This window comes from Nymphalis io, chromosome 17 (assembly GCF_905147045.1).
Source record: "Nymphalis io chromosome 17, ilAglIoxx1.1, whole genome shotgun sequence".
NCBI lineage: Eukaryota > Metazoa > Arthropoda > Insecta > Lepidoptera > Nymphalidae > Nymphalis > Nymphalis io.
This window is the reverse complement of record NC_065904.1, coordinates 9,494,865-9,513,999: the sequence shown is the minus strand read 5'-3', so window position 1 is coordinate 9,513,999 and position 19,135 is coordinate 9,494,865. Positions and strand designations below refer to the sequence as shown.

Here is a 19,135-nt window from a genome sequence, read left to right as displayed (position 1 = left end):
CGCCTCATATATAAATTATATATTTTTCTTAATTTTATGCAAAACGAATCGATTTTTTAAAATATTACGTCCTTACATATGAAATTAACGTTTTGTCGTACTGACCTTTAACTTCGACCTGAAAAATCTCCTCTTTGGTTCACATTTGAGTTTTGAAAACAGTCATTCGTTTGTTATTTTTTTCATTATTTTTTTCTTTGGCGTCGCTTATTACCGCACACTGGAAAACATGAAATATCGGTATATTTACGAGTACGAGTTCTACCGTGGCACCAGTGCTGCAGAAACAGCTCGAAGGATTATTGATATGTACGGTGCTGGTGTCACAAAAGAAAGCACGGTACGTTTTTAGTTTCAACGTTTACGTTCTGGAAATTTCGACCTTCAGAACCAACCCCGTGGACAGCCGGAGACCAAAGTGGAAAATGAAGAATTAAAGGCAATTGTGGAAGCGGATCCATCACAAAGCACTTCAGAGATAGCTGCAGGTTTCAGGGTAAGTTATAAAACTGTATTAATCCACTTGAAGCAAATCGGGAAAGTAAAAATCTTGAACGATGGGTACCTCATGAATTGAGTGAATCGAACTTGCAAACATGCGTCGACTGCTGGGTTACTTTGCTCAACCGACACAATAATGAAGGGACTTTAAATCGAATCATTACTTGTGATAAAATGTGGATACTGTACAATAATCGGAAGCGCTCGTCGCAATGGCTGAACCCTGGAGACCCAGCCAAATCCTGCCCTAAATGAAAATTGACTCAAAAAAAAGTTACTTGTGAGTGTTTGGTGGACTAGCACCGGTGTCGTTCATTACAGCTTTATAAAATCTGGCCAAACGATTACGGTAGATATCTATTATCAGCAACTGCAACCCATGAAGGAAGAACTAGCTGCTAAACAACCGAGACTCGTCAATCGCTCTAGGCCACTACTGCTTCACGACAACGCAAGATCACACACTGCACAACAACCAACCACTAAGTTAGATGAGTTACAATTGGAATGTCAGCGACATTCACCGTAGTCCCCAGACCTTGTTCTAACAGATTACCATTTTTTCCGGAATTTGGACAACTTCTTTCAAAGAAAAAAAATTCAACTCCGATGCGGCAGTCCAAACCGTCTTCAAAGAGCGTATTGATTCTCGCCCTCATGGTTTTTTATTAAAGGGATCAATGAACTACCTATGAGATAAGAAAGAAAAGTGCATAGATAACAACGGTGCATACTTTGATTAATTAAATATGTTTACAAAAAAAAAATTGACTTTATATTCCTCTCGTAAAAAACGCCAATTTCAAACGAAAGAAAGTATCCATAATATTAGTTTAGTAGTAGTTAGTCGATATCCATCGACGACAACTAATATGCATTGGTATGCAAGGTATATAAATATTTATCAGTAATTAATATTATAATATAAAATATCGTAATGATGATGCTATGGCCAAAAGTGGATTCCAACGAATTCATATTCATTCTCCAACACAATAAATCACATCCAAGTTTTTGGTAGTAAGTTGACAAACAAACACACAAACATATTTCAAATATTATTATTCACTACAAATCATGGCTGCACCCGCATGGAATTTAGTTTGGGATGAAAATATTCCAAAATCTGCCATTAAAACGTTCATAATGCCTATTTGAATTATACATACAAAATATTTAGTGCTAGTCTAAAAAAAAAAGATTGTTTCGGTAACCTTGTGCAAGCTCGTCTGGGTAGGTACCACCAACTCACCAGATATTCTAGGGCACAACAAAAATACTTGGTATTGTTGTTTTCCGGTTTGGGTGAGTGAGCCAGTGTAATTACAGGCACAAAGGACAACATCTTAGTTCCCAAGCTTGGCGCATTGGAGATGTAAATAATTTATTGAGTTTCAATCCTTATTTTACTCCCGCTGGGGGCAATTTCCACAATTTGTCATTTGTATCGAAAAACGTAAATATTAGTATTCACATTTCTATCTTGACAATCTACGGCAACACCGAATGGGGCTCTACTATTTTGCATACCCAATTAATCATATTTTGTAAGTGTACATTTTCAACTTTCATGTTCAAAATTCAACAACTTGCACATAAACCTTTGTCCCCAATATCTCGAGGGTTGAATTAAAAAAAATAGGCAGTGCCGATTTCCATCAAAATTGGTTCAGTGGCTTATCCTAATTGTATTTATTTTTCATATTTATAATATTAGTAAAAATACATAATTATGTCATTTCATATATATTTCATTTACAAAACCACAAATCTCACAATCACAATCATCAGCTCTATCGAGATTGTTGACAAAAAAGTAGAACGATATTTATCGAACATAGATCCCATTTTCTTAAAAAACTGCAGTAAAGTGTTATGTGTGCCTTTAACAATGCTTTTCAAAAAATCATTGGACAACGGATTATTACCAACTATTTGGAAAAAATCTTTAATTACGCCGATTTATAAGTCTGGAAATAAAAACGATATAAAAAACTATCGCGGTATTTCTAAATTGTCAGTTATTCCAAAACTTTTTGAAAGGATTGTCTATGATACGATATTTCCATTATTAAGGCCTCTACTTACCTGTAACCAGCATGGTTTTATTAATAAGCGATCCACTGAGTCCAATCTGTGTGAGTTCTTGCATACAGTATTGAGTGCTATGGAAGTTGGTTTCCAGGTAGATGTCGTATACACTGATTACTCGAAAGCATTTGATAAGATATCGCACAATTTGTTATTACAAAAACTTAACAACATCGGTATACATGGTGACCTTCTACGTTGGCTTACATCTTATCTCCGCGAAAGATCTCAAGCCGTTGCTATTAAAGGATATACGTCTAGTTTTATTCCTGTAACATCGGGTGTACCACAAGGTTCTCACCTTGGCCCTTTACTTTTTAACATTTTTATTAATGACGTAACTAATTGTTTCAAAAATTCTCAAGTTTTATTATACGCTGATGACACTAAAATTTTTAAGATAATAAAAAATAATCAAGACTGTTTTCATTTACAAGAGGATTTAAATAAATTAGGACAATATTGCATTGCTAATAATTTGCAGCTTAATGTTGACAAGTGCTGTGTAATTACATTTTCGAGAAAAAAAGAACAAATAATTTTTGACTATTCCATATTTAATACTAAATTAAAAAGGGTAACCGAGGTGAGAGACCTTGGGGTACAACTAGACAACAAACTTATATTCGATAAGCATATTGAGGAAATAGTGATGAAGTCGTATAAAATGGATTTGATTTACTTGGATTTATCTTTCGGCAAGGGGCAGATTTTAAAAATATTCATACCTTTGTAATTTTGTACAATGCTTTCGTTAGATCACATTTAGAGTATGCGTCAACTGTTTGGAATCCACAATATGCAAAATATGTCAACTTAATTGAAAATATACAAAACAAATTTATCAGGAGGTTGCGATACAAATTTACTTTTCCTGACTCTGTTTTTATGCCACTTGAAGAACGTAGAGAACAAAGAGACCAAATGTTTCTTTACAAAATATTAAATAATTTAATTGATTCTCCATATCTGCTCAGTGAGATTTTATTTAAGTGTCCTCGTTTTAACGCTCGCTCTCAGGATACTTTTTCAATACCCATTTATAAAACTAATTATTTCAAAAATTCTTTTATTCTAAGATCTTGTAATAGTCATAATAGAAAATACAACCACATTGATCTGTTTAAAAATAGTTTAAGTAAATTTTATAATCTTGTGAAAAATACTTATTAGTAATTAACCATAACCATATTTACGTTAAAATTTTACTTTGTCATAAATAGTTATATTTTATGTAACATCAAAATTAGTCCACTTCCCTGTTAAAACAGTAGTGGAAACTTAACTGGCATAAGTGTTAAAATATGATTATTATATTAAGTTGTAATATACGATATGCTGTATGTTTCCCTAATAAAAAACAAACAAACAAATCTCCTTTATATATGTACCAAAGCTGTGATTAACTCCCGAAGTTGCCTCCTAGTGACATGAAGACTGCCGACTAGTTCACGGGAAATGCTTATGCAATTTTGCAATTAATGTACAGTATTTTTTTAAAGGCTTCATATACAGGGTTACAGGGTAATATGTCACGATCCTTTTAAAGGGTTATAGTTCAGGACAATAGCTATCAAATGACCCCCAAAATGCTTATGCAAAAGTGTATCGTTTTCGAGTTATTAATTTTTTAATATTTTTTTTATTTAAGGGATATTTAAGATTCTAAAATTCAATAAAAAAAAAATCAACGTATTTTCCCTATTTTTTTTTTGTATTTCTTGCTAGGGTACATCCTAGTTAATAATAACCAGTTATAAAACACAAACAATCTTCAAGAATTTTTAAATTACAGATCCAAAACTGTACAACTTTTCGATTTTTAATTTTGATTCTTTAAGTTACTCGCAATTTTTTTGTAAAAATCACTATGGCTCTTATCGTGCGGATCATTTTAAAAACATCTGCGTTTCCTTAGCTATCCATCGGTACATAAAAAGTACAGTAACAATCATAAACTCAGGAGAAAATTAGATAACAAAGAGACCAGGTAGGAAATTCTAAGAAATGCTATTGTTAAGAAATTAAATCTGGATCAAAGACAAAAGGACCTCAATGCAAAGTAGTTAAAGATTATTTTTAATAGGGGTAATAGGTAAAAAAGGAGAGATAAACCAGAGCTGTTTGTGGAATACTATTATCAATTCCTTTGAATTTACCGTCATTTTTTCTAATTTCCTTTTATCTCATTTCTTTTAGGAATAAGAGTAATAAAACCTTGTCGGGGTACATAATACTCACTGTACTTGCTTATTGGTGTGTATCGTCGAATTAGAGAAACTGGTCGCGTGCAAAGGAGACAATCTGATTCCGGACGCCCTCGTGTCCGTTCTCCAGATGAAGAAGATGTAATTATTCGTCATTTTCGAGAGGACCCTACAGTTTCCACCAATATTGTGGCAAACCGACTGGGCGTATCTCAATGGAGAGTCTGGTTTACTGTCCACGCGGCTGGATTGTATCCCTATCATTACACACCCGTACACGTGATTGAAGAAGGAGATCCTGCAAGACGTTTAGATTTTTGCCGATTTATGCTACACTGTGATGCAGAAAATCCCAATTTTTTGAGAAAAATTTTATGGACAGACGAGTCAAAGTTTGACAAAGATGGTATTACTAACTACCACAATATTCGATATTGGTCTCAAAAAGAACAGGGAAACCCTCACAAAAAGCGATTAAGCGGTTCCCAAAGACGTTTCTCGGTAAACGTCTGGATGGGGATTATCAATGATAATCTTATTGGGCCACATTTCCTACCTGATAACTTAAATGGTGAAAGTTATGAAAGCTTGCTTAGAGAAATCCTGCATGAGTTACTCGAAAATGTTTCGCTGAAACTTAGGCAGAGAATGATATTCCAGCATGATGGTTGCCCCGCACACTTTCGAATGTCCGTAAGACAGTGGCTAGACAGCAATTATCGTAATTTGGATGGATTGGCAGAGGAGGACCAATCCCATGGCCAGCGAGAAGTCCAGATTTGACTCCGATGGACTATTATGTCTGGGGGCATATGAAAAGCCTGGTTTATGATGTTTCACCAGTACAAACAATTGAAGAACTCAAAACAAGAATAATGAATGCTGCAAATTCTATTCGACATAGCTTGAGTAGTGTTGTAGTAAAAAGTGAATTAAGAAAAAGAATGCGTATTTGTATACGAAATAGGGGATCTCATTTTGAACACGAATTATGAATAATAAACAGTGTAATTTCGAAAGTATGGAGTAACTAAAAAGATTAAGTATTTTGTTTTTGATTTAAATTCAAAATTGCAATGACAGCTCTGGTTTATCTCTCCTTTTTTACCTATTACCCCTATTAAAAATAATCTTTAACTACTTTGCATTGAGGTCCTTTTGTCTTTGATCCAGATTTAATTTCTTAACAATAGCATTTCTTAGAATTTCCTACCTGGTCTCTTTGTTATCTAATTTTCTCCTGAGTTTATGATTGTTACTGTACTTTTTATGTACCGATGGATAGCTAAGGAAACGCAGATGTTTTTAAAATGATCCGCACGATAAGAGCCATAGTGATTTTTACAAAAAAATTGCGAGTAACTTAAAGAATCAAAATTAAAAATCGAAAAGTTGTACAGTTTTGGATCTGTAATTTAAAAATGCTTGAAGATTGTTTGTGTTTTATAACTGGTTATTATTAACTAGGATGTACCCTAGCAAGAAATACAAAAAAAAAATAGGGAAAATACGTTGATTTTTTTTTTATTGAATTTTAGAATCTTAAATATCCCTTAAATAAAAAAAATATTAAAAAATTAATAACTCGAAAACGATACACTTTTGCATAAGCATTTTGGGGGTCATTTGATAGCTATTGTCCTGAACTATAACCCTTTAAAAGGATCGTGACATATTACCCTGTAACCCTGTATTTACATTATTCTGGTCTTATAATATTCATATCGTAACAGTTGTTTTGGTTCAAATAATATGTAAATGTAATAACATTGCAATAACATGTTTTTTAATTTTACATTTAAAAGTAAAAAAAAAAACAATATTCTTTAAGACGGTTGGCGTGGTTGGTAGATAGACTTGCCTTTCACGCCGAAGGTTGTGGGTTCGATTCCTACCCAGGACAGACATTTGTGTGCATAAACACGTCTGTTTGTCCTGAGTCTGGGTGTAATTATCTATATAAGTATGTATTTACAAAAGAAAAATAATACAAGCTTTCCATAGTACAAGCTCTGTTTAACTTGGGATCAGATGACCGTGTGTGAATAATGTCCCAGGATATTATTATTTTAGTGTTGTGTAGTTCATTTTTATTTAGTTATTGTGGTTTCTTTTGTATAGTTAATGTTTTTAGTATTTTAATATAATATTTATTTTTGGTAGTGTAATTTCATTTTAATAAATATAACAAAGAACGTGTGTAAGGTTATGCATGCTGAGTTAGCCTTTAAGTAGAGCATATAATGTTTTTATTTTTTATTTTTATATATAAGTTACCTAAAAACTATGTTAATATTGTATGCAACGTTGGCTTTCTATTAAAATAAATAAATAAAATATATAATATAATACGTAGCAATACGTGATGATAGCCAAATATTAAGGTCAAATCTAAAAAAAATTAAGTTCGACGATTCAGTTCATTTCTCAGACGTTTCGAATTGTCATTTATTCACTCATAATTTTTCAAATTATATAACACATATAGGTACAATTTTGAATGCAAACTTTAATTTTCCAAAAACTTTATGGCGTAAAGATGCTAATAATCACGTTTCATAGAAAGCTGTGTACCGACACAAGGACCTGTTTATTTAACAAATTGAGTTATGAAACTAAAAAAAAATGTTTTACAAATTTTTAAATCATAATATTACCTGCCAAATCAAACATTACCAATTTATATTTATTAATTAATACGATTTTTTTCGTGAGAGGGCTTTGAGCGGTCTCGTCTGGGTATCCAGTATTTCACTGCTGTGTTCTTGTGGTCTATCTTAAGTTAGGTTTAGCTTTTTTTTTTTCGTAAGTATATATGATTATTATATACGTTTCATTAATTGAAGTTGGAGCCGAGATATTCTCTCTCGGCTCCAACTTAATTGATGATCGCGGGTCTAACCAAGGCAAAGCACCACTTAATTGTCATGTATAATTCATCTCGTGCTCGGTGGTAAAGGAAAACATCTACACATATCTAATTTTACTAAAATGCTGACATATACATGTCCACCAAACCGCATCGGAGCATCGTGTTGGATAAGCTAATATAAGCTTCAATCTTTCTCCTCAAAGGAAGAGGAGGACTTAGCTCAGTAGTGGGATTAGTGGCTCAGGGATGGGGTATTCACAGGCACATTCCAATCATTTTCATTCGAATAACTAATAATTGAAGTCTACCGGAAACTATCTGAAGTAAGTAATTGCAAAATTTAATACAAAATGTTTCAAAATAATAGAAAATAAAAGACAGGCGAATGTAATAAAATTATTATGGCTCTGATTTAGATGGAACCTTGAAAATAACAGCATAAGACATCATAATTATTATAGTTTGATTGTTTGACAGCCAGTCAGTATTCCAATTTTTTTTTAGTTCTTTTTTTTACACAGTGGATACCTTCATAAAGGGGTTCCTTCTTCCCTGGGGGGGTCTTCCGGGTTATGTGAGATTCTTACCCACTAAAACCACTGTGATGGCCGTCCTCGGCGCGGATCGGAGAGGCTGCGGGATCGTGTTGATATAACGCATCCGTGGTCCTTCCCGTGCTGTGCTACGCTCCACAAGGGGCGAAGGTAATCTCGCCCCCCACACTCCCCGGTAGTGCGTACGGCAACACGAGGCCATGCCGGCTGCCATCCTCCTCAGGACCGTCTGAAATAGGACACATGTGGCCCTCACCTCACGCATCCACGGCCCCAGGGTTACGCTCTATCTAGTATCCCACTACTGGGTTAAGGTATCCTATTCTTAAGAAGAACATTTTAAAGTTTTTCCATCACTCGGCTAGACTGCGAGCAAGTAATATATAATACATTTACTTGCTACAGAATTTCTCCAGAAACATACAGGTTTCCTCATACGGTTTTCCTTTTTTTATACAAATTACCCAGATTTATTTATTAATTTATTGATATAAGAAACGCTATCGGCATATTCACAAAATTAATTTTCGATAATAAGCTAGTACAGTGTGATACACCATTATAGGCATTTATAACAATAGTTTTTTTTATAGTATAGGTAGAAGCATATGGGCCACCTGATAGTAAGTGGTCACCAACACTTGTAGACATTGACATCGTAAGAAATATTAACCATCGCTTACATTGCCAATGTGCCACCAACCTTGGGAACTAAGATGTTATGTCTCTTGTGCCTTTAATTACACTGGCTCGCTCACCTTTCAAACCGGAACACAACAATACCAAGTACTGCAGTTTTGCGGTAGAATACATGATGAGTGGCTTGTACCTACCCAGACGAGCTTGCACAAAACCCTTTTTTTTCGCTGGAAAAACGCATTTATGTTTTTCCCCCACATGAGGTTACACCTCCTGTGTACTCCTCCTCCTACATACTCCCCGTATGTGGGATTCACCGGCACTGAAGGCGCTGGAATACCCACTAAAAAACCAGCGGTACCCACTCCGTCCTCCGCATCCTACCGTGACGCACCGACGGTTGGCCCGCTCAAGCGGGCCTCCATTCCTAGGGGTTCTCGGGGTACGGAGTACCCCCCTAACCTCAGCGGCGCTTACGGTGGGGGAAGAAGGTGCGCATAGCGTCGGCGCCTCCTCCCGGATCTTCTTCGGCGGAGAGAATCAGCGGCGGCTGACCTCACCTCTCGCTCTCGCTCCGCGACCTCCTTCTGGAACATGACACTCTCGCAAAAAAAAAACCATTTCCATCCAACACCTCTCGCTGCCAAGCATAGCGTTAATCACACTCGGCAGCGAGAGGTCTCCGCCAACTATCGCCGCCAGGGTATGCCTCTGGGGCCCCCACGTAGCACACTCCTTCAAAGTGTGATGTGTCGTGTCCAGTGGCGCACCACACTCATGGCAGGAGGGTGATATCTCCCGCCTCGTTATCCCGTGTATGTACTTACCGAAGCAGCCATGTCCGGTAAGCACCTGCGTCAGTCTAAACGTAAGTGTGCCGCTCCTTCTTGTTACCCAGCGATTCAAGTGGGGGCGGATCGCCTCCACTGTCGCCAGGCCTGCTGATGGGGATCCCAGGTCCTCCTCCCATCTGCGAATAAGAGCTAGTTGAGCTACAGACCTGATTCGCCCCACCTCCGCTGCTCCTAGACGGTCGCCATTCGCCCTGGCTTCCACCCGAAATCGATGCACTTCCGCGAGTACCTCGGCTTGGAGTTCCCAGGGCGGATCACTCGCAAGAAGTGTCGCCGCCGTCCAAGACACCGTACGGTAACCTCGTACCACTCTCACCGCTATAACTCTCTGTGGTCTCCTCAGAAGAGCTCTATTACGAGCAGTGTTCCACAAAACCCTGCCAACGGTAAAATTCATTAATATATATTTACAATCTCTAGTTATAATCCACTAATTATCTTAGTATGATAATATTATTATTCTCAATCGTTCGTATTTACTCATAAAATAATCCTGGTTTACATACAATATGAACACGTATAAATATAATTTCATCAATTACCCCCTAATGTCCCGAGCAAAGATTCTCTAATAAAGAATATCCTTAGACCAGATACACAAACAATCAGCGGCGGACGTGATGAGAATATAAGCGGCCATTTTCCCTCGTCCGGTTACTAAATCTATATACATGGAGAATCGTAAGTCGTGATAAAAGAAACAATATTTTCTGTTTTATAACATTTTTCGTCTCATTTCATTTTCATTTGTAACTAAACACGACTATAATTTATTACAATTCGGGAACGATATATTTTTTTTTGTTAAAAGAGAAAGTATTAGATTGAGTAAATTTTATTAATAGACAATGTATGTATACATAAAAAGCCGAGATGGCCTAGTGGTTAGAACGCGTGAATCTTAACCGACGATTGTAGGTTCAAACCCGGGCAAGCACCACTGAATTTTCATGTGCTTAATTTGTGATTATAATTCATCTCGTGCTTGACGGTGAAGGAAAACATCGTGAGGAAACCTGCATGTGTCTAATTTCATTAAAATTATTCCACATGTGTATTCTACCAACCCGCATTGGAGCAGCGTGGTGGAATAAGCTCCAAACCTTCTCCTCAAAAGAGAGAGGAGGCCTTAGCCCAGCAGTGGGACATTAACAGGCTGTTACTGTATGTATGTATATCATGTGTAGTTCCTGCAGATTAGAATTATATCTTTGTTAAGCGTATGAACTGAATCGTCACATAAAAAAATAAACCTTTTCCTTCAAAAAATACATATATCTAACAACTTTTATAGATGTACCAACATTTATTCTTTTATGTATAATATATTTATAATATTTAAACACATAGTATATAATTTGTATCAATATGTGTCTTCCATTCATTGTTAATTTATCGTTTATTTCTTTATTACAATATTTGTTATAAAATCTGTGAATTAGGAAGATGAGCTTTTTTTATGATTCAAAAAATCATATTTAAAATATAAAAAATACTGACGAAAGAATTTTTACGATATTTGCAAAAATGATTTTTTTACAATTTTTTAAAGTTACGAAATTCTGAAATTATTTTCTGGAGCGACGTCACATCGCAAAACGTCGCTCGCTCGCCAATACAACTTTGTCTGTATTATCACGTCATTATTGATTTTATTTATATTTACATTATATTTTGCTTAGTATAAAAAAACTTTCATAAAATTATTATACAGTACCATAGCATACTAATTCATGACGAGCATTTTAATGTAAGTACCTTAGTAGTAAAATTTGTCGTATTTATAAGTTTTTAGTTTGAGGATCAAACAATTAATTTTTACAGGCTAATTATAGGTATTCGTTTAATATAAACATAATATATAAGTTGAATACCGATAGTGTTGTTATAAGAGTTTGTTTCGATGAAAAATGCATTTACATTTACAACGTTAATCTTAAGTTTATTAATCTTGAAGATAATTTGTGAACAACGCCGTATCGCCAATGGTATACGTTGAAAAAATCCTTAATGACTGTGACGCAATTGAAATTGATTTTTACCATATTATGTTTCTATGAAAGTCAAATATGTAGTCTAATATAGTACGTATGATATAAATGAAATCAAATAATTCTTTATTCAAATAGGCTTATAAGGGCACTTTTGAATCACCATGTTACAGCATTGAATTAAATGTAAAGCTACCACCGGTGATCTTCTAGTTTACCTGATCGATGAATTGAAGCAGATTAGACTCAATCTAAGAGGCTACCTCTTGGACTCAACTACAACAAAATTAGCAGTTAGTCTGGACATAGAAAAAGCCTTTGATTGGGCTTCCCAGGAAATAATGCAATATAACACCAATTTTGCCAGATCGGACCATCAAGGTCATTGTCGACGGTGCGTGCTCTTACTTAAAATTCGTCAATTCTGGTGTTCCACAAGGCTTTGTTTTATCACCTACTCTGCTTCTTCTGCATATTAATGACATGTGCAAATTAGCAATATTCAATGTTGGCAGACGACAGCACTGTAGCCGCCTTATACATCGGCCGCGCTAATATTTGTCGGCAACACTACGATGAGTATAAAGTTGTGTCTGAAATCACAAGTGATTATTAACCAAACAAATTTGGTACAACTCAACCCCAATACGACACATGTTTGCGCTATGACTTCTAAAATGTCACCTTTTTTCATATCCCCTCATTTTGAGAATACCACCTCCCTGCTAAATCTAGTATCAGGACGTTAGGTTCCGCGATCTATTGGAAGGTGAAGCCAAATTAGTCTCTAGCAGCTTTGTTTGCTCAACAAGGTAAGACAGTACTTCACGTCAGCGCACCTGCAAGTACTAAGGTGTTGCAGGTGTCCATGGACAGAGGTAATCACTTTCCATCAGGTGAGCCTCCTACTTGTTTGCCCCCCTTTTACATAAAAAAGGTTTCTAGACTTTTTTTTTTACTAGAAGTAGTACAGTTTATTTCATTGCAAGTAGGCTCCTCACATCGCTATGTGACCAATGCCGTAGTATGTTTGCATCCTTCACATTCGAGATTGTTAATTTTATTTATTGATATTGTATATTGATATTGTCTTCTATCGAAAGGGAAAGCACTGGTATCTCTACATGAAGAGTATGGACTTATTGCCGATCACAGTTATGATCAATCTGCATTAACAAAAGATTATAAACAATTAAAAACGAATCCGCAATCATAAGATCGACTTTCGGTAGATTATTTGTTAGTCTACGTGAAAATACTGCTCTTATTTTAGCATAAAATAATATATTAATAATCGTTCTAATATTATTATAAGTGAAAGAACGTATTTGGGGCGTCAAATCACAGAGGGATAAAATAAATACGAAATTATCAACGCGCGTATCGCTAAAGAGTCGCCCGCAATAACGAATGGGCGAAATGACGTCACAGTCAAAACTCGGAATTATACGAGAGCGCCCAAATTGATTTGCTTATAAAAAAAAAGTTTACATGATATTATCATAATTTTTTCACACATGTTATTATAATTATTTAAAGAATATTTTAGTACAAAAAAAAAAAACATTTTTTTTAATTTACATTTTTCTAATTAAATTCAGGCCGCCTGGTTGCACTAACGTTTATTTCATTAGATATTGACGCTTTGTCTGTAAAGTTCAGTATAATAATATGGTTTTATCTATAATGTTCTAACATTATTATAATCAGTAATAGCCTGTGAATGTCCCACTGCTGGGCTAAGGCACCCTCTCCTTTTTTTACGGAGAAGGTTTGGAACTTATTCTACCACGCTGCTCCAATGCGGGTTGGTGGAATACACATGTGGCAGAATTTCAGTGAAATTTGACACAAGCAGGTTTCATCACGATGTTTTCCTTTACCGTCAAGCACGAGATGGATTATAAACAGAAAATAAATTATAATTAGGATACATTCAATTTTAAAAAGCAGTTATGATCTTACGTGGTGGTAGTTTCTAGTTTGACTATCAATAAATAGGTGTGATGCTTCAATATTGAATGAAGTATTTCGATTTGATTTTATTTTTACGAAGTGTTGGAAGGTACATGTATGATAATTAGTACAGTAAACGAAAAAAACTTTATATAATTGATTTTTAATGTCATCTTGGAGAAAAATCTACTAATTTTTAATAATCACGATACGTTTCTGATCTTACTTTGAACGAACTGCAACTCGATCGCAATGTTAATAGAATAGAAAAACGATTAAGCGGCAACGATTACGTTTCGATAAAGGGACAATTTGTCAATAGAATTTTTCCCCAGAACGACAGTCAATGAGCAGACCAGCTGCCTGTTGCTCAGATGACATTGTTGAGGTAATTGTACAACTTTGAATACAAACTCCACCTTAAAAATTTTGTAACAGAAATAAGACCATATATACCCAAAAACAAGCTGAAATATTTAACTTTTGCAACATCTAAAACATGAATACACTTACTCATCGAATAACCTTCATGCATTACATTCGAACCATTAAAGATCCCATTTTCTAGATCCGTAAAAAAAAAACACAGAGAGTGGAACAAACCTTGAATCTTTTAAAGCGATGCCTACGCTGTATGCAGATGAAATTGTCGTATTTACATAAAGAAAATGATTTCACGTATTGAGAGGGCATTCGGGAGTTCTCGAACACAAATAGACATTAAAATAAAAGGGTATACGGATACTTATAACTATTCAGTTTTCGCAAAACGTTTTGGACCTCAATAAACAAACCTTTATGCTTAAGATGTAATGATTCATGAACCATCTTTAGGGACTCGAACAAAGAGATTCAAAGGGATCCACGTCTTCTTGGATCCTGTATTAACAATAGTAAGGTAAATATTTCGACACAATGTAAATCTAGATACACCAACAATCACAGTACATAATAATTATGTTATATTTACGAAATACTTTTAGAATTATGTTCGTATTTTTTAGATTTTTTATATATTATAACTGAATAAAAGCGGAAAAGCCCTGCATTATATCCTATAACTACATATATAAATAAATATCCTGGGACATTATTCACACACGGCCATCTGATCCCAAACTGAACAGAGCTTGTACAACGGAAACCAGACAAGTGATATACTACATATACTACTTTTCTTTTGTAAATACATACTTATAAAGATAATTACATCCAGACTCAGGACAAACAGACATGTTCATGCACACAATTGTCGGTCCTAGGTGGGAATCGAACCCACAACGTTAGGCGTGAAAGGCCTTAAACGCTGTCAAATTCAATTTAATTGTTATTATCCGTTCCCTTGCCGCTTATCTCGATATTTTTTGTTGTGAATATTGTTTTTCACACTTAACTGGTATTATTTTACGGTTGATCTAGGTATTATATATGTACAAATTTGCAATCCTGGTCTTCAATATTAAATGCAAATATAACATATATTTTATTTAATAAAGATCACCTATACTTATATATCTTATTTTGATCATAATAAAGTTATATATAATACATAATTACACTCAAATTTCATTTTTATTAAGCAAGATTTTATACAGTATTTTTTATTATATCCAGGCAGTGAATACTGTTTTTTTCGTAGTATATGTAGGCAAATGAACCATTTACCACCTGATGGTAAATGGTCACCTTTACTTTGGCACTCTAAGAAAAATTAACAAATGCATCGCTAATACGCCACCAACCTTGGGAACTAAGATATCCCTTGTGCCTAAAGTATAGCATATAAGCAATATTTTGTATGTCTTATTTCAAATTCCAGGTGTCAACTCGCACAGGGATCGTATCACACTACGTCCGGCTACAAATCGTCGTGCCCGAAGCGTTTATCCTCGGCTCTGGCGAACATCATGTCGACATGGGAAGCGTTATACATCTCATTTGCATCGTTGAAAAGGTTTGCGTCCAATTTAACGTCTCGATATATATGTATATAAATATTAATTGTTTATATTTGTTCGGGTATATATTTTTTGCTTATGATCTAATTTTAATGATTCCTGAAAAAGTATAATTCTAAGTTTTAATTAGATTTTCTGAGTCTATTTTTATTTTTTTAGAAAATCCTATTTAAATTTTAGTTCTACCATTTATATCATTGTTCATTGTATATACACGCCCTAAAGGGCTATATTTAAATTTAGCTTTGATCTAAATCTTGGGGATGAACATTGTGTCATTTATTAGACGACCAGTTTTGATGTTAGACAAACAATAGCCATCAAAGGGTAACCTTATCGATGTCTTAAGCAGGACCACAAAGTTAGATCGTAATAAAGTTCGTTACTCGCTTCTATGGAAGCAAATAATTAAACTTCAATTAGGTTTTTTTATATTAATTGACAACACATACAATAATATATCACAGCTATAAAAATATAACAACCCGACTTTTTTCCACAATGGTGACTGGAGGCCTGAATCATTTTCGTTCAGAGGATCGGATAAATTGTTTAATGCTGCTAAAATTCTTGCGATCATTACTTTATCACGAAGTGTGTCTACAGAAGCTATTTTTAATTTTTATTTTATAATTGGAATTCTTCAAGGTCATAATTAATATATATTAATATTTGATAATTTTTAATGAACTATTGAAACAAGGCTTTTCAGCATGAACATTTGAAATTTTAGAAAATAACTTATATATATTAGGCTTACGTATATGAATAAAACTTTTATTCATACACATAAATGCTCATCTGCATATGTACATCTGCGTTCGTACTTCGTTTTCTAATGCAATTTCTTTAATGCTACACTATATATGCATATATACCACTGTAAATATCGAATAAAACTGATTTCAATAACAACTATTGAAATTCTTTCGCAAATACATACAATAGCGTAGGATTTAGCTAACATAGTCACAGATAATCTTTTATTCGATATTATTTCAAATCGGATTGCGAAGCCAAAAGAATGTTATGCATTGAAACCCGTTGATTTAAAAAACATGCTTGTACTTAATTCATGGATCAAGGATTATATCTATTAAATTTACAAGTATATATAATATATATATATATCAACTTGAAGCCGTTTTTCCGTTTGTAGTTGTGTAATATATACAATGACTTACCTAAACCAGTTTGCACAAAAAGTAGCGTTAGGAGTATAATTTCGTCTAATTAGTTTCTTACGAATTAGTTCATAATAACATATAATGGGCTAGTGAAAATTTACTTTGCAAAAAAAGTAACAAAATTAATATACATCTATAACACTAGCCGAGAAATTACTGCAGATAAATAAAGAATTGTTTGTTTATATATTTATTGTATTGAAGAGAATAAGTAATTTCAGGGTAGAGATGAGGTCTTAGATAAAATATAAGAACGAATTATCATTAAGATACGTGATTTATGGTATCAAAGCGAGGTTGAGGATGACTACGTACGAAATGTCTGGAGTAGAAGTAATTCATGATAAAAAAATGTATAATATTAAGTAACAATAAAAAATATATATGAAAGTTTTTGTTTATAATGAATCTGCTGACAGTGCACTACTACAAATGTAAAAAAACGTCTCAAACAGCAGCTCTACTCATTAGCAACTCACTTGATTTACAGTGAAATGTTGACAACCTACTTATGTGTATTCTTTAAATATCATAATACTCATCATGTGCGACACATATCTGATATTTCATGACAGTTTTCTGCGTTGAGTCTCGAGTTTGTGCTTACAAAATAGCCCGTCTGATTTTACTTTAGTAGTGTAGCTTACCAGTTCACTCACAGTTATACTCTTTCTATATGTCGAATTGATCTTGAGATATTTTTAAAGGAAATGAATATAAATATGAAATTATAGTATAACGTAATCCATGATCGATGATTAATTTCATTCCATAATCTCACGTAAATGGTCCGCTGCTGAGCAAAAGTCTTCTCTCCACCGAAAGGGAAGACATGGAGATTATTATACCGTAATGATTTGACGCCAGTCAGTTAAAAGCTGATTTTCTATAAAACATTTAAATACAGGATTGTAAATATTTCACTGCTGATCAAAAACCTTTCGCTCACATAAGGGGAAGCTTTGGAGCTTTGCGACCAGCTGCTGCAATGAACGGTGGTGAATAGACGTATGGCGGAATTGTATCCCACAAATGCAGGATTCTTTACCTTAGAACAAACAAACGAATCTATCACATATACCTATAGAGCTCTGGATACTTTTTTATACAACTATTACCTAACTAAGATTTATATCCCATGTTTCAGAGCCCAACACCACCCCAATACGTTTTCTGGTACCACAATGACCGCATGATTAACTACGACGCGACACGTGGTGGTATTACCGTGGAAACTGAGCCCGGTGCTCGGACGCAGTCCAGGTTGACCGTGAGGGGGGCGACGCTTAAAGATTCCGGCAATTATACGTGTAGCGCAAGCAATACAGAACCAGCATCGATACACGTCTTCGTATCCGAAGGCAGTGAGTATTTTAATCTATTTTTTTATCATTTTTAACGAATATTTGACTCTATTAAGAAGAAAATAGTTATATCATTCGTACTACACAAGTGCAAGTGCAATATTATCCGACGGATGCAATTTTCCGCGGGTTTTGTTTGTTTCAATATTTTATACCCCACCGAGCTAGTGGTAAGGCTTTGGACAAGTTCGTCTAGTACCACTAGTAGGTACCATCCACTCATCAGATATTCTACCTCAAAATAGTTGTACTTGGTTTGAAGGGTGAGTCAGCTAGTGTATTACAGGCACAAGGGACATAAAATCTTAATTCCCAAGGTTGGTGGTGTTTTGGTGATGTAAGTGACGGCAACATTAACATTTCTTACAATGCCAATGTCTATGGACGTTAGAGAGAGAGGTGGTTATTTAGTAGAAAAGTATAACCTCCATCCTTGGATTTCATACGAATTTTTATCAAAATCGATCCAAAGGTTTAACTGTAAAAGCGGCGTGAAACAGTCATATTTATTTTTACATTTATAATATTAGTATAGAATACGACACATTTGTAGATTAAATATTTTTTTATTGGTAATTCCAGGTAACAAAATGGCCGCTATACTCCGCCGTAACACCAGCGCCATTCATGGCATAACGTCGAGCATCACCTGCCTGCTGCTGTTTTGCTCAGTGATGATACACTTCGGTCTCCGATGACGTTAGCGTAGGATCATTGCCACGAATAGAATAAAATAAATAATTTTAAATAATTCGCTGCATAGATTAATATACGTAGTAAGCCAAATGGCACAGGTAACAAATAATTTCCTAATTTAGAAACGGTTTGTACGGCGATCTTGATTTTTTTTATATTTTTGTTTATTTCATTTAATCCAATTTATTGAACTGTCGGTAAAAAACGTATTTGTAGTATTTCTAACAATACCGATTATATAACAGCAACCTACGACAATGTAAAA

General features: G+C 34.6%; 1 protein-coding gene across 2 annotated transcripts in view; it reads left to right on the top strand.

Moving 5' to 3' along the window:
- Positions 1-19,135, top strand: part of LOC126774681 (hemicentin-2-like) — a 319,165-nt gene extending 300,030 nt beyond the window's left edge. For both annotated transcript variants that reach the window (XM_050496216.1, XM_050496217.1), the window contains 3 exons: positions 15,485-15,619; positions 17,958-18,174; positions 18,757-19,135. In XM_050496216.1, the coding sequence (XP_050352173.1) occupies positions 15,485-15,619; positions 17,958-18,174; positions 18,757-18,872 (468 nt within the window). In that variant the 3' untranslated portion in view covers positions 18,873-19,135. The remainder of the gene's footprint in view (positions 1-15,484; positions 15,620-17,957; positions 18,175-18,756) is intronic.